General features: G+C 55.8%; 1 protein-coding gene across 1 annotated transcript in view; it reads left to right on the top strand.

Moving 5' to 3' along the window:
* PHGDH (phosphoglycerate dehydrogenase) overlaps nt 1-12,416 on the top strand; it is a 32,224-nt gene extending 19,808 nt beyond the window's left edge. The window contains exons 6-12 of the mRNA XM_045896841.3: nt 3,561-3,693; nt 4,149-4,297; nt 5,805-5,957; nt 8,853-8,985; nt 9,944-10,074; nt 10,981-11,218; nt 12,105-12,416. Coding sequence (XP_045752797.1) covers nt 3,561-3,693; nt 4,149-4,297; nt 5,805-5,957; nt 8,853-8,985; nt 9,944-10,074; nt 10,981-11,218; nt 12,105-12,259 — 1,092 coding nt within the window. The 3' untranslated portion in view covers nt 12,260-12,416. The remainder of the gene's footprint in view (nt 1-3,560; nt 3,694-4,148; nt 4,298-5,804; nt 5,958-8,852; nt 8,986-9,943; nt 10,075-10,980; nt 11,219-12,104) is intronic.
* Nucleotides 12,417-15,408: the final 2,992 nt, after the last annotated feature.

Genomic DNA, 15,408 nt, shown 5'->3' with positions numbered 1-15,408 from the left:
GATCCGTGTTGGTTAAACGGTCACTGTGCTCGACTTTTCTCAGGACAAAAGCTCCCCAGGACAGGCAGCTCCTATCTCATTCTGGTAACTGGAATTCCTACTGCCCTAGAGTACTGATTTTTTACGTTCTTCACAGAGCCTCAAGTTCTAGAAAGTACCTTAGGAATGTGGTTTCTGTTTAAGATTTCATTGTGCAAAGGAAAGAGAGTTCTGATACTAAGCCAAATGATGGTTAGGCTCCTTTGTTGGAGACCCTTGACTGTGAAGGCCCCCTCGTTCTCCAGCATCTACTGCTAAGCCAGAGGGCCCAGCGTAGTTGTGGTCGGCCTCTCTAGGCTGCCTTCTCACACCAGCTAGGAGGTGGCCCTTGAGTACTCCTGGAAAAGCTAGGGTTCCCCTGCTGCCCAGCATCAGGAGTCTGTCCTGAGGCTAGGATTCAGGTGGGGAACCCCTTCGTGGGTCTCCCTGAGGCTCCTCTACAGGAATAGTCTTCGGACGGTACGTACCTGGAATTGCTCCAACTTCTGCGCATCGGGACTTCTGACCCTTTCTGGGACATGTCAGGACCCTACTCAGACACTGGTCTCCTGGGCCCAATGTTACTCTTTCTACTCCCCGTGACATGGTCTCCTGGTGTAAGAATCCTGACTCCTAGCTGAGTTCAGCTCCCATCTGCCCTGGGTATCTCCAGTGAAAAATGGAAACAGTTTTCTCAGCCAAATTCTTCCCTGCAGTTGTCTGCAGGTGAACGAGAGAAAGCAAGCTGAGTCAGATCCTGTTGACCACTGTGGGGGATGCACATCTCCTCCTGCCCCATCTGCTCCCCATTAGCTGCAGGCACCCGCCATAGGGCCACTGGGCCCGGCTCAGCCCTCGGGACCCTTCCTCCCCATGGCTCCATGCTGTTTCTTGGCTCCTGAGAGCCCGGAAGCCCCAGAGTAGTGTGGACTGGCCTCCATTGGGCTCGGCTTTGTGACCTCTGCTGGTGTTCGCCTCCACTCCCCGCTCACATGAACAAAGTACATCTGGATTAGAGATGAACGGGGCCGTTGTTCCAAGTGGCCTCCGAGTAGCTGGTGGACAAAGAGGACTTGGAAGAGTACGGGCAGGGATCCTGGGGCCCTCTCTCCTTCCCTGGACACTTAATTGTCCCTGCCAAAACGAGTAGGTTACAGCCGAGGGGAATGGCTGTTGGGACTGTGGTGGTCATGAGCCTGTGATCCTACAGCCTCTCCCCCTAAACCTCCACCTTGCCTTTTCCCTGTTCCTCAGGCTGATGATGAAAAATGTGATCCGAAAGCTCTACCTCATTCATAACCATGTCCGTTTCTTCTCTGGAAGGGCTGAATTTTACATAGAAATCCTCTTAAGATGCCATTATTTTCTTTTTCTTTTTTTTTTTTTTTAAGATTTTATTTATTTGCGAGAGAGAGAATGAGAGACAGAGAGCATGAGAGGGAGGAGGGTCAGAGGGAGAAGCAGACTCCCTGCCGAGCAGGGAGCCCGATGTGGGACTCGATCCCGGGACTCCAGGATCATGACCTGAGCCGAAGGCAGTCGCTTAACCGACTGAGCCACCCAGGTGCCCCCAAGATGCCATTATTTCTAAGATGACTTTTCTCTTCCCCCGCAAAGAAATTCAGGGTGAGCAGGGGAAATGTTGCAAAGCATAGGAAAGCCTAAAGGAGGAAAAAATGAATTCCACCACACAGAAATGACCACACTTAGAGTATCACACTTTCTGTTGTGTTTGTTTGTTGTTGTTCAATCCCCGGCCACCTCTGAGCATTCTTGGGTTCACCTGTAACTTTTCAGGGTTAAGGGAACTGTCTTTTCAAGGAATTATTGAATTGCTGAGTGTTGGCGCAGGGGATGACTTTGAAATCATCCAGCCAACTCCTTTACTTCAGACTGAGGACCCAGGTCCGGGCCTCCTGGTTCAGCATCTGTACCTTGGCACCTGAAGGTCTGTCTAGATCAGTTGGCTTTCCTGCCTTCTTGAGGACATTGATGCCTTTGAGTTGGTTATGGCTCCTACACCTCTTTCCCCCCAGTCAGTGCTGGTGACCTGGACCAAGCTGATGGAGAGAGCCCTGGGCAGACCTCCCGGGTAGACCACATAGAAAGTGGATTAAGTCTTTGCAGTGACCAGAGGTAGATGCTTCCTGGCTGGTTACGGATTCTTCCCAGCTGCTGGTACAGGCTTGGTAATCTCTAATGCCTTGCCCTTGCCAAGGAGATGTGTGACTGGCACCCAAGACTGTTTCCATCTACTCCACTCCTGTTTTCTCAGGTGGGGTTGGGAGGGTCCTGACCTCACCCCACATTAGAAGGATGGGCACTTGGGGTGCAGGCTCTCGAATCCAAACACTGGTTCTTGTCCCCGCTCGACCATCTGCCAGCTGTGTGACCTTGGCTAAATCGTTTCACCTCTCTGCCTTAGTTTCCTCATCTGTAAAACGGGGAAATCCTAGTGCCTAATCCATTGGGTCTGGGTTGAAAGCCCCTGACACAGTAAATGCTAAAGGAATGTTTGCCGTTATTAGCTATGACAATGCGTCCTTTCTTCTTTCTTCTGAGCTTTGTCTTCTCTGACTTTCCTTCTTGCCCTCACCAGTATCTGATGACCTTTGGCAAGTTTCATGAGGCTGATGTAGTTTGTACCCCTAGAGTTCGCTGCCTGCCTCCCTATCTCCCTCCCTTTTCGGCAGCCTCGGAGAGGTCCCTCTGATTTGGGGACCCTCTCCTCCCCCGCCAGCCCAGAAGAAGGTCCTTTCTGGGTCCTTCCCCATCCATGGTGCCTTTATGCCTCACTTTTCCCTCCTCTTGATGTGCTCGCTCCCCATCCCCGTCAAACCTGCCTTATTGAAAGGATCTGTGTGGTTAGTCACCAAGTTAGGCCTTCCAAGACTAGATGCATTTGAAGCCTTATTAAAAGGAACTTCAGGAGGGGACCAGACTCTGCCCGCTGATGCCTCAGCAACCCCCCTCCCCAGCAACCGGTCTTGGTCTCCTTGCTAACCCTGCTCTGCACCCCTGCCCCCACCTGTTTCTTTCTCACTCTGTGGAAGTAGTCAGGGCCCCTGCCTGTTTTCTGGCCTTGAGGGTCCTTGGCTGCGGCCAGCCTGCCCTCCCTTGCCTCGTCGTACCCTATGAGCACGTCACCGCTCCCCACACGGCTGTCCTGCCTCTCCTGGGCTCCCTGCTCGCTAAGGGTTTCTGAGCTCCAACTTATCCAACCTCACACATGCGCACACGCGCGCGCAAGCACGTGCAAGCACGCGCACATGCTGCTCTTGCATCCGTTCGTGGTTAAGAGCTTGGAGGTAAACCTCCCTTCGCACTTGGGCCTGCCCCTCCTAATGTGTGAGCCCCACTTTCTTCATCTCTAAAGGAGAAGAGTAGCAACCCTTACTGTGAGAGGTCAGCTGCATTTGGAAAGGCTTAGCAGTAGCGCTTGGTAGGTGTTCAATAAATGGCCACCATTATTAATAATACCAGTACTAATAAGGGACAGTGACATTCGCTCGTGTCTTTGTCTCTTTCTTGCTTCTGACCAGACTGTAGGGTACGACCCCATCATCGCGCCGGAGGTCTCGGCCTCCTTTGGTGTCCAGCAGCTGCCCCTGGAGGAGATCTGGCCTCTCTGCGACTTTATCACCGTGCACACACCTCTCCTGCCCTCCACCACAGGTAGGTGTATCCCTGCTTGTGGGTCGGCCACAGAAGCCACAGACCAGATAAGGGTGGGCCCTCGGTCTGGGCCTTCCGCACACGCTGGGGACTAGGTCCCTCGAGCACAGAGTGATGCTTGGCTGGCTGGCCCTGCCCCACACGGAGGAGGGATGAGCTAGCTGGAAATGCGTGGGGTGAGCTGGCCCGATGTGCACGACCAGTGACCCCATGGTTTCTTCCTGGGGCCGCTGCTTCCCTTTCTGGTTCTGGGACCTATTCAAAGCACTAACACCTCAGGGGCTGCTAGGATGTTTCTGAACTGTGTTTGGTCTAAATCCAGAACGGGGACTCTTGCCGCAGAGCCGGTGAGAAGGGAGAGGTGAGGCCAGAGAGGCCGTGGGCCTGTGGGGGAGGAGCCAGGGCGAGGCGGGGAGGGCCTCTGGTGCTGCAGGAGAGCTCTTCCCTCCTTCCAGGCCTGCTGAACGACAGCACCTTTGCCCAGTGCAAGAAGGGGGTGCGCGTGGTGAACTGCGCTCGGGGAGGGATCGTGGACGAGGGGGCCCTGCTCCGGGCCCTGCAGTCCGGTCGGTGCGCTGGTGCTGCGCTGGACGTCTTTACAGAGGTGAGTGCCTGGGGGAGGAGGGGAGCGCTGGGCAGAGGGGCCCAGGACCGAGAAAGCCCAGTGTGCACAAAGGCCTCTGGCTTAAGGGCTCTAGCATCCATGGCAAACAGGAGAAATTCTGTTGCCAAAAATAACGCCACTGTGGTTTCGGGAGCCCTTGCGGGCCGTACTGTGGAGGCAGCCATGTTGTCTTTTGCAAAACCCAGATTTCAAATAGGACCCAATTCCTGGTCTCAGGCTCCCTGGCCTGCTGTCATGTGGATAACTCCAGGGAGGACGGCGCAGCAAACCCGTCCGTTCTGAGGTTGAGGATTTGGGGCAGCATTTAATGTACTGATACAGGTCTTTGCTGAAATGAATCCCATTGCCAAGAAGACATTTCACGCAGTGTCTGTTGGCTTTCCCTGCCTTCCTTTCTTCTGGGGAGGAAAGGCAGCCTGAGGACAACGGCTAGAAGCGTTCCCTTGTGTCCTGTGTGGGCTGCTCCCCCTGCCTCTCTGTCGGAGCCGGAGACTCTGTCTTTGCTCACCCCCATCCCCCCACCTGCTCGTACACCAGATGGAATGATGGACAGCGCATTTCCACTCCAGTGCTCTTGGCCTCTCTTAAAAGTCCTGCCACTGGCATCACAGATCCAAGGGAAAGAGCAGGGATTTTGGCTCAAGCCGTGGCGGGGGGGGGGGTTGCTGGTGACCTGCAGTGGGGCCTTGGCAAGTCCCCGGCCCTCTCTGAGCCCTGGTGCCCTCACTGTGTATGCCCTGCCCAGAGCACACAGCTCATGGGGTTGGTACTCCTGGTCCTCTTTCTCACATAGATGGGACGCTTCCTGAAGGCAGATGGGCGCCTGGCCCTCATTGTACGGCCATTCCCCAGCTCCGCGCCTTCCCCTGTCTGTCTCTGGTCTTCTCTTGGCACTTGCTACTCACAGGCCCAGGTGGCCAGAGAAGGGGCCTGAGTGACCTTCCCAAGGGCAGTACCTTATGCTCAGCGAGCAGAAGGGGTGGAAAGGACATTGGAGGGTGGGCAGAGGTGCTCAGGTGGCCCACCTGTCGTGCTGAGAGCCAGGTCGGGACAGCTGTGCAGAGGGCCTGCAAAGAGTCTGATGCCATGCGGAGCCAACCGTGAGTGCTGGAAGGATTCAGGGGCGAGGTGGGGTTTGAGGGAAAAACCGGTAACAGAAACAGTAGCTTCCACTGGCTGAGAACCTCCTGTGTTACTGGTGTGCAATCTGCACAAGGTATTATAAGGTGGCTAGTATTAACCCATTTTATAGATGAGGAAGTCGAGGCTCAGAGAGGTGCAGATTTACCCAAAGGCAGGGGGAGCCGAGAGGCGAATCCCATCCATAGCTCTGTCTACTCTGCTGTGAAGGGACATTGACGAGGAAGCCGGTTGTCGAAACCTGTGACGTCCCTGGCAAAACTGAAGTAGAAGGCGTCCTCACCCCTGCCCTCCTCTCTTCCAACTTCCCTGGGCAGCCAACTGAGAGGTGTCTCTTTCTGGGCAGGAGCCACCACGGGACCGAGCCTTGGTGGACCACGAGAGCGTCATCAGCTGCCCCCACCTGGGCGCCAGTACCAAGGAGGCCCAGAGCCGCTGCGGGGAGGAGATCGCCATCCAGTTTGTGGACATGGTGAAGGGGAAATCTCTAGCGGGCGTGGTAAGTATGGGCAAGTGGGGTTGGGCCCGGAGGGCGGAGCAGGGCGGGGGAGGGCGTTTGGTTTTGGGGGATGGTGACAGTTCCGGGGAGCAGTGGTGTGCTGACCAGATTCAGCCCTGGGAGCAGGAGATAAGGACTCCCCTGGAGCCAGCCCTCCGGGTGGGGCGACAAGAACCACCCTGTCCCTAGCTTTGCTCACTGTGGCCCAGCGGCAGGGAGGCAGCTCGGCCCTGCGACAGTGTAGCCTTGCTGCAGAGATTGTGGCTCTTTCCAGGCTCCAGGCTCCAGAGAAAGGCTCTTTTGTTCTCTACATGCCTTGGGAGTGAAGGAGTGTGGCTTGGGCGATGCTGGATGCCAGGGGGAGCGGCGGCTGGGGGACTGGTCTGTGGAGAAGGCTGTCAGGGCCCTCTCTCACCTCCTGGACCTGAGCGCTCCTTTTACTGTGTCCTTCTTAGACCCCTGGGCAGGGCGAATCCCCACCCCCAGAATGAACCCTCCAGACCCCCTTTCTGTCCTCAAATCATGGCCTAATGTCCCTACGTCTTGTCGTAGCTCACACTGGGCCCTTCCTGGAATGTTTCTCCCCCAAGCTTAACCTGACTTACACTTCCAGGCCTGCCTCCTTCATTTAATCTTCGGATGTTCCCTAAGCTCCAGAAGGTACCCGATGCTGTCATAGCCCTTTCTTTGGGGGACACAGAGATGAATAAGGAAAGCATAGCTGTCTTTCAGGGGGCTTGCAGCCCCTTCACAAAGACTTGCTTGGCCTCTCTAGCCCAGTGTCAACCCTTTTGCAATGAACCACATTCTCTCTTGTTACTAAGATTTCCTGAGTTTGTATCTTTATATTCCGAATTCTCTGAGGACAAAAAAGCCAGGATGTAAGCTTCTCTGCAGCTCGTGTGGCTCTACTCTAGGAGAGAGGCAGCGAACAAGGCAGGGGCAGGGCCGGGGCCAGTCCCCGACCTTCTTGTCTGACCCTCTGCTGGGGATTTTCATTGCTGAGGACAGAACCGCAGCAGGAGAGACACAGGGTGTTTTGTTCGGCCTGCCAGCCCTGGTTTGATAGGCCAGCTCTCCGGGCCACCCTGCCTTCTATACCCTGAGAGAGGAAGGGAGCAGCTCCTCCCCTGAAAGACCCCTCAGCGCCCGCCTGGTGGCAGCCACAGGATGGTAGTCGACGACAATGACAACGCTTGGCTTCTCCATCTGTGTGTCTCTCCCCTCTCTGTTCTGCGTCTCTTGGCTCCTCAGAGTGGGGGACACTTTCTTACTCCCTTTGCACCTCTGGCTTCTGAGCAGCTCTCCCCAGGTGACGTGCTGGGACCGAGGCTGAGGCTTGGGCCGTGACCAGTGCCGGCCAGTCAGGCTGGGCCTTTCCCTCCTCGGCCCTGTGCCGGGCACGCCTCCGCCCTCACTGATGCAGCCCTCGGGAGTTACCGTGGCGTCCCTAGCTAGTGGTGGCATTCCAGGCCTCTTCGTGAAGGGGACTCCTTCCCACCAGCCCCATCAGATGGAACCAGACTGTTCCCATCTTCTAGCAGAGGTAAAATCTCTTGGTCAAAGTCGTTACACTTGGGCAAATTTCCGTCTCCACCCAAGGTGGCTGATTGTCCTGCTTTTGGAAAGAAAGACATTTGTGTCACATGGGAAATCTCGCCCTAATTCTTCTCTGCATCCTCTCTATTTCAGTTTTGTCGTAACCTTAGACACAGACGAACATTAGGATCAGGTTGGTGCTCAAGGGCGCCTGACTCTTAAAGCCCTTCCGTTGGTTCTCCTGACCTGCTGTGGGCACCTCGGGGCGGGTTCCCCAGGGGCTGCCTGGAGGGCACTTGCTTCCACCTGCTGCAGCCTCAGCCCAGCCCACTGGCGCGCCGCCCTTCATCTCTGCTCCCAGCAGCTGGCCTGCCCTCGTCCCACCTCCTGGTTCACTGCTGCTCTTTTCTGTGTCCTTCTGGAGAGGAGAGGGGGAGCCCGCTGTGGGAGCCCTCGAGCCAGGCGGCCGGCCACGCAGAAGGGCCTGCTGGGAAGCCCTGCCTCGTGGCCATTTCCAACGTTGGCAGCCTGTTTGATTCATATCAAACCCTGTGTTTCGAATTAAATCCTTCTTAGATCCTTTGGTTCTCTTTACAAGCTGACTCACAGAAGTGGCCAAGACTTAATTCGAAGCCAGACCATCATGAACCACAAAATGGAAGTGCAGTTTTGACTGGCAACAAGCTGGCTTTGTTACCAAGCCCCTGGTGGGGATCCAGCTGTCCAGACCCTAGACTTACAACTTTAGAAGGACATGTGGCTTTTGTCCCCCTCGGCTGCCCAGCATGCCTCCTGGTGGACTCCCCATGGGCCGTTTGAAGAGTGATAGGATCGTTAAGAGTATGTTAGTCCAGCTTTATAAACTGCTGTTTGGTCAAAGTGATTAATGACAATGTAAACCCTCACTTTCTTTTTTTAGTTGATGTATAAAGTAAAAAGGAAGTCACCTTGGAGAGACCTACCGTAGGTCCCAGTGATCCGTGACTCAACATCCATCTTACGTCAGAGACCCACCTTCCTATTGTGCTGTCCAGACCTTTCCCCAGCACAGGAAAACCCAGTCTCCCGTGGAGGGGGTGAGGCAGGCACAGTTCAGTAGGTGGGAGAAATGCCTTTTCCCCCCTTCTGGCAATTTGCAATGGTCTTAGCCTTTTGTGCTCTTTTCTGGCTCTACAGCTCTCCCAAGCTAAAGGCACAAGTCATTGTCTTGTTGGTGGCTGATGGAAGTTGTCTCCACACTCCCAACCCCCAGACACTCAAACAAGGATGGCCCTGTGCCTTCTGCTCTCTAGGTGGAGCTGTGTTTAGGATCCCCGCCTCTTCCTGACCTTGGCTTTGCTCCCCCTTTCTGTGCAGGTGAATGCCCAGGCCCTTACGAGTGCCTTCTCTCCGCATACCAAGCCTTGGATTGGTCTGGCTGAAGCTCTGGGGACCCTGATGCGAGCCTGGGCTGGATCCCCCAAAGGGACCATCCAGGTGGTAACACAGGGTGAGCTGGGGACACTGCAGAGAGAGGGCAAGAGGGTTGTGTCTGCAGCAGGTCACAGACAGTGAGGGGCTGGGAAATGACTTGACCCTGGTCCTTGGGACTGCATGTCCCACGTTCTGTCTGCATGGAGTTCAGTTGCTACCCAGTGGGAACAGAGGGGAGAGGTACAGAAAATCACTGGGAAATATGTGATTTTCACAAATCACGTTTATATAGTATTTTTAAGATGTGCATGTTCTGGGCACAAGAGAAACCTCCACGAGAGACAGAGTTTCATGGGAGAGGCAACGGGTGGGTGGAGGGAGTCCCAGATTAAGCGACGAGACCTTGGATTCTGGGTTTGACCCTGTCGCTTACCTGAGTGACTTCCCTTTCTCTGAGCTTTGGGTTCTTCACGTGTAAAGTGAGAGTCAGGGCACTGTGCTAGACAAGAGGGTGGGACAGTTTGTGCTCTGTGACATAGCGAGGCTGGTCCTTGGGCAAGCTGGTGGTCCTTGGGAGCCTCTGCTCAGCTGGAGAGCGGGAACGAAGACCGCGCCTGAGGTGCCTGTCCTCAGGGACTGGGCAGGCTCTGGCCACTTTTGCACTGGCTCCAGCCTGTGCAGATGTAGTTGAGAGACTGGGGAAGGCTCTAGTTCCCTAAACCGTGTAGAGGCTTGTCCTCCCTATGGCCCGTTGGGCATCTGCTCACTTGGGGGGAGCTCGGGGGCCGTGAGACCCTGGGCATTGCCTGTGATAGGCCAGGTCAGAGGTGGGGGGATGCCCAGAGGAAACAAGGCGGGGAACCGGGCGGTCACTGGCTCTTTGCCTTCCAGAGGAAGCGGAACTGCCCCGAGCTGGTTGGGGTTGGCGCCCCCAGGGCAGTGAGGAGTCCGTGACCCGAAGCTAGGTGTCCGTGATCTGCTGGTTCCTGTGTTGCTCAGCAAACAGCCACCTATGGTAGTTTCTCTGTCCCCAGGAACATCCCTGAAGAACGCTGGCAACTGCCTAAGCCCCGCGGTCATTGTCGGCCTCCTGAAAGACACTTCCCATCAGGCGGATGTGAACTTGGTGAACGCCAAGCTGCTGGTGAAAGAGGCCGGCCTCAATGTGCGTGTCCCCCTGCCCCCCTTGCCTTTCCTGTCGGCACGGTCCTTCTGTCCCTGTCTTTTCAGAGCAGGCTCCCAGCCCTGCTCTTGGGGTGGGGGCCCTGGGTGCAGATCCTGCGGCTGACACCGCCCAGCCGTGACAAGCGGCCCGAATTTCTCCATCCGCCAAGCGGAAATAGCGTCTTCCTCTGAGCGTTGCTACGCCTGAACTACATGCCCGTGCAAGTGCTTTGTGTGCAAGCGCGCTGTGCACGCGCGGCGGTGGCACCCGCACTCTGCCGCTGGGGAGCAGGAGGCGCCGGGCTGTCTCGGCCGGAGGCGGGGAGGCGGCGCGGCACGCGCGGCTTCCGACTCCATCCAGGGCTCCGTTTACCGCAGTGCTCCGGCTCTTGATCAGCCCGCCCCCTCTGGAAGCTAGCAGCATGTCCTCTTAGCCTCTGCTGCCCTCACGCCGACCCTTCGGTGTCTCCCCCTCTGGCTCCCCTTGTAGATCACAGGCTGCCTCTCTCAGCCAGGGCGAGCTGCCAGGAGCGATGGGCCGGCCGCCCAGCTCCCCTGTTTCCCCTCCTCCGCTCCCCCCTCCACTAGGTCACTGACTGCGTTCAGGAAGCAGTGAGCAGGAGGGGGCCAGGCTGGGTCGGCCTCTGGGGCAGGCCAGCCTCCCTTCCTCCTCCTTCCCGGCTCCCAGCCTCCACCTGTCCCTGGCAGACCTCTCCTGGCCCCCCCCTCGAGGGAGGCCATTGGCGGTCCCAGGAAGCGAAGGCTCAGGCGCACTAGGCTTGGCCCATTTGCCCTCTTCTCTGGCCCCGAATTGCTGAGCGTGTTGACTGGGCTGCAGCCCTACAAACTGGCTGTTAGGTGGACACAGAGGATGGCATAACTGTGCCTCTTTACCTTCTCCCTGCAGGTAACCACCTCCCACAACCCTGCTGTGCCAGGGGAGCAGGGCTGTGGGGAAGGCCTCTTGACCGTGGCCCTGACAGGTGCCCCCTACCAGGCTGTGGGCTTGGTCCAGGGCACCCTGCCTGTGCTGCAGGCGCTCAATGGAGCCGTCTTCAGACCAGAAGTGCCTCTCCGCAGAGGCCTGCCCCTGCTCCTGTTCCGGGCTCAGCCGTCTAATCCTGTGATGCTACCCACCATGATTGGTGAGGAGGGGTCTTGTGGGGCTTGCCTGTGTCCTTGAAGCAGGGGTGAGTGTGTGCGTGTGTGTGTGTGTGTGTGTGTGGCAGGGGAGGGGGTCTCTCCTGGGGTTGGGCTCCATGGACCTTTGCCTTCTTTAGCCCCGCTCCATCCCTCGGGGCATTTCTGGATCTGCAGCATACAGAGGGTCTGTCATGCCAGTTTCCAGAACATTTGGGAAGGGGATACAGAGTTCAGAGGGAAAGCATCTTATCGCAGGTGGCAGAGCCCCTATTAACTGGCCTGCTCGCCATCGTGAAGCACACAGTGCGGACCTGCCCGTAGGGCTGTGTCCCAGGAACTCCGAGCCTTTGAGTGCAGGTTTCCTTCTTCCGACCGCAGGCCCTGGGGGCCAGCCTGACTGCCACAAAGCACGTCAGGGCGTCCGCTCTGGCAGTCGTGGACATCTGGGACCTGCCCCAGGACCCTGGCTTCGGGCCCCCGGGAGTTTTGGAGCACTTGCAGATTTGGCAGAATGTGTCCAGACCTCAAAAGGCCTAATTTCACCATCCTTGCCAGCTGACCAGGGGAACTTTCCCCTGCTTTTCTCCTTTGCTCTTGGTCTGGATGAAACTGACGACCAGCGAGTCAGGAGATTGCTCTAAGCAATTTGTGTCTGGATCATTCCTTCCCCGCCTGGCCTGACGGTCAGGGTGTTCCTACAGAGTCTCTGAATAGTGAGGGAAGCTGGGCAGGTGCCCTGTTCCATCTCTTCCCTGTTGATTCTGAGACCATCACCCCCCATTGCAACTTTGATCACAGGGGTCCAAGTCTTCCGACCCCGCTCCCAGCCTCTTGCTTCTCCTTCCCCCGTGCCCTGTGCCAACCAGCGGTTTTCCTATCTACTTCCAGGCCTCCTGGCAGAGGCAGGCGTGCAGCTGCTGTCCTACCAGGCCTCAGTGGTGTCAGATGGGGAGACCTGGCACGTCATGGGCATCTCTTCCCTGCTGCCCAGCCTGGAAACATGGAAGCAGCATGTGACTGAGGCTTTCCAGTTCCACTTCTAAGCTTGGGTGGAGCAGGGGGAGGTTTCTGAAGAATCCTGCCCACTGTGATCAACAGAGGAGATCCACATTCCTTAGGCTGACGCTGCTTACTCTGCAGACCTTGGCTGACCCCTGTAGTGCCGTGATAACCACCCAATAAAGAGCCTACCCAAATGTCCTTGTGTTTCTCTGTTATTACCCTGAAGAGCCACCAGAGGGCAGCCGCGGGCCATGGTGCCGCCGCAGGAGGGTAGGGGGTGTGGAGGGAGATGTGGATGGGCAAAGAGCATGCCTGGGTGTGTGCTCAGAAGAGGGATCCCTCTTGTCTGTCTCAGATTGTTCAGAGGCATTTTTACAGGAACATGACTCAGTATTTCAGATTCCTGTGGTGTTTCAGATCCCTTCCATCTGGGAATATACATGCACATTAATACATCAGCAAAGATGCACCGCACTTCATGCCGGGCACCAGGCTGGGTGATTTACCCAAGAGGAGGGTTAAAACTCAGACTGTTCTCAAAGAAGCTCTCCATTCAGTGGGAGGGACAGCACATAGGCCCCTGGGTGTGGTGGGGTGTGTACGAATTCTGTTGAGTCCAAAGGAGTGATTTGAGCGGAGGATAGTGTCTGAGATGTTTGGAAGGTTCATAAGGGAGAGAAAGTGCGTTAAGGTATAAAGCATGAGAATATTTGCCTATTTCACAAAGCCAGCTTGGTATGGGTTGGACAGAATATTAGTTGACTTTTTTTTTTTTAAAAAAAGAGATGATTTTCCTGAAACATGACAGAATGGCACTCACTGACCCTAAGGGTTTCACCTTTTGAGAGTTCTCCCCCCATTAGTAGGGGATGATCCATCCCTACCTTGGGCAGAGTAGCATCTGCTTTTGAGACCTCTGACTGGACCAAGAAGGCTGGACCCGGGCAGCTGATGGGCACTGGCAGGTGCGAACCCACCACTCTGGCCTCTTTGTGCTGTGGTTGAGCAAAAGGTCCGTGAGAACCACCAGGAATCAGCGGCTACAGCGTGTTTGCAGTGCTCTCGGAGAACAGGTGTGTTACCTGGAAGGGGGAGGCCTTTCAAGGAATGTTTAATTCTCCTAAACCTTTGTTTCCTCATCAGTAAGAGGGATGGGGTGACTCAGAGCTCCGGTGATGATTGAAGGGATTAAAATGTGGTTTATAGGAAGTGCCCAAGGCACTTGGTGAACATGCATATCTTCATCCCTTTGAAAGTGGACAGCAGGTCTCCCTCAGTCTCTCACTGAACCCCTTGCACTAAGGAGCCCATCCCTTGAGGCCGCTGATCCTAGAAAAACAGGCTGAGACTGATGGAGTTAAAAATTCTGTTAAAATTTGAGCTCCATATTCGGTATCTCAGCCTCTTTCTCCAAAATTCTCTGGACACACCATACTCGATGCTCATGGTCAGAACAAGTTGTGGGAGCTCAAGTTACTTGAGCATCTCCAAATAGCTTCCTAGCCTTGGTGGCCTGAGAAGGCCTGGGACAGTTTCTTTGCATCCCCCTGTCCCGCAGCTGTCCACATAACCCCCAGATCAGAAAGGGCAAGATTCTTACAATCCAGCTGGGGCCCCACAGAGAGTGTTCTTTCCTCAGTGTTGCTCTGCGGGTTGTGGCATCTCGGCCACACCTCACTTTAGAGTGCAATGTCCTGACGTGGACCAGTGTACTTCGGCTGGGAAGCAGAGCTGTGCCGGCAGTTCAGTGATGGAAACAGTGGGCTGGCCATTCTTCACGTCCGGTTTAATAAACATGTGATGCACTCTGGCTCAAGACGAGTATAACGTGGCTCAGTGCCCTTATCTAGTGATCCCTTCATCCTCTTTTTTCCTCCAAGTCAGCCAGGGCAATTTCTTGCCTCCGCAGGGAAATTCTTTTTTTTTTTTTTCTTTCTTTTTAAGATTTTTATTTATTCCCTTAAGAGAGAGAAAGAGCACTAGTGGACAGAGGGAGAAGCAGACTTCCCACCGAGCAGGGAGCCCGACACGGGGCTCGATCCCAGGACCCCAGGATCATGACCTGAGCCCAAGGCAGTCCCTTAACCAACTGAAACCGCCAGGCGCCCCTGCAGGGAAATTCTTTACCTGCCAGTGTTATCTGGACAAAGAAACAAATGGCAGGAGCAGTCCCGAGGGTAACCATGGGACGGGGCAACTAGAAACCCTTCCCTCCTATGTTGTCTTTCCGTAGCGGGGAGGGCTTTGTTCAACAGCCAGCAGGAATCCATCTCAATGAAGTGCTCCCAGAGCTGCCAGAGGAAGGCCCAGGGCTCCGTACCAAAGTTGGTGAAGAAGGGGACCTGAGCGGGGCCAGGGACCTCTGTCTGTGCGGTGGAGGCAATGACCAATGGCATCCTGAGTGCCTCAAGTTGAGCCAGGGCTGGGGGCACGGGCAGCATCCATTCAACCGGTCAGCACCCTGACATCCTCGTTGTCAAATCTTTTTATTCCCACTCCCACATGGTGTCCAAATGACTCCTGAGTGGAGGCACTGGGTGAGATGGAAGTCCTGGTTGCTAAGGCCAATGGAGGTAGTTTCAGCACCAAGACCCCACAGTGAACTCCGTATGGGTAGAAGGCAAGGCCCAGAGACTCTTATCTGAAGAACTCTGGTGGGTAGGGGCTTTTGCCCAGGACTACAGATGCCGCTCTGGAGATCTTACGAAAGGCTTATGTTGTCTAGCAGGAATGCCATCTAGACTAAGGGCTTCCAGACAGCTTGCAGAGAGGAGCAGGCAGAGAGGGGCCAGCAGAGAGAGTTACACCTGGTGGAACAGGAGGCGCTCAGCACGCACCTGGAGAGAGGGCTGCTGATGCTGTATTAGCTGCTCAAATCGGGGTTTAGCTCGGATTTTCTGGTGAGTGTGGGGACATGAACAGCCTTGGGCAAGCAGTGAAGTGGGCTGGCTCTGCGTCTCATGCCCCTGTGCCCTGTGCGCCGTCACCCCTAGTATCCCCCGCCCAGCCAGCCCTGTTCCCCACCAAAGGAAGCCAGCTTCTCTCCTGCAAAGCGGGACAGCTGAGGAAGCTTTTTAAAAGACCTGGTACCCTCCCTCCCCCTCCCAGACCCCTCCCTGGCTCAATTCCCACCCCCCTGAACCCTTGCTACTTTATAAGAGGGTCCTAGCAAAGGCAGTGCCCTAACCCA

The sequence above is a fragment of the Mirounga angustirostris genome, unplaced genomic scaffold, assembly GCF_029215605.1.
Source record: "Mirounga angustirostris isolate CCGP_5_RB_7025 unplaced genomic scaffold, mMirAng1.0.hap1 SCAF_4, whole genome shotgun sequence".
Taxonomy (NCBI): Eukaryota; Metazoa; Chordata; class Mammalia; order Carnivora; family Phocidae; genus Mirounga; species Mirounga angustirostris.
Note: the sequence above shows the minus strand (reverse complement) of the source record. Positions and strands in the feature narration are given on the sequence as shown.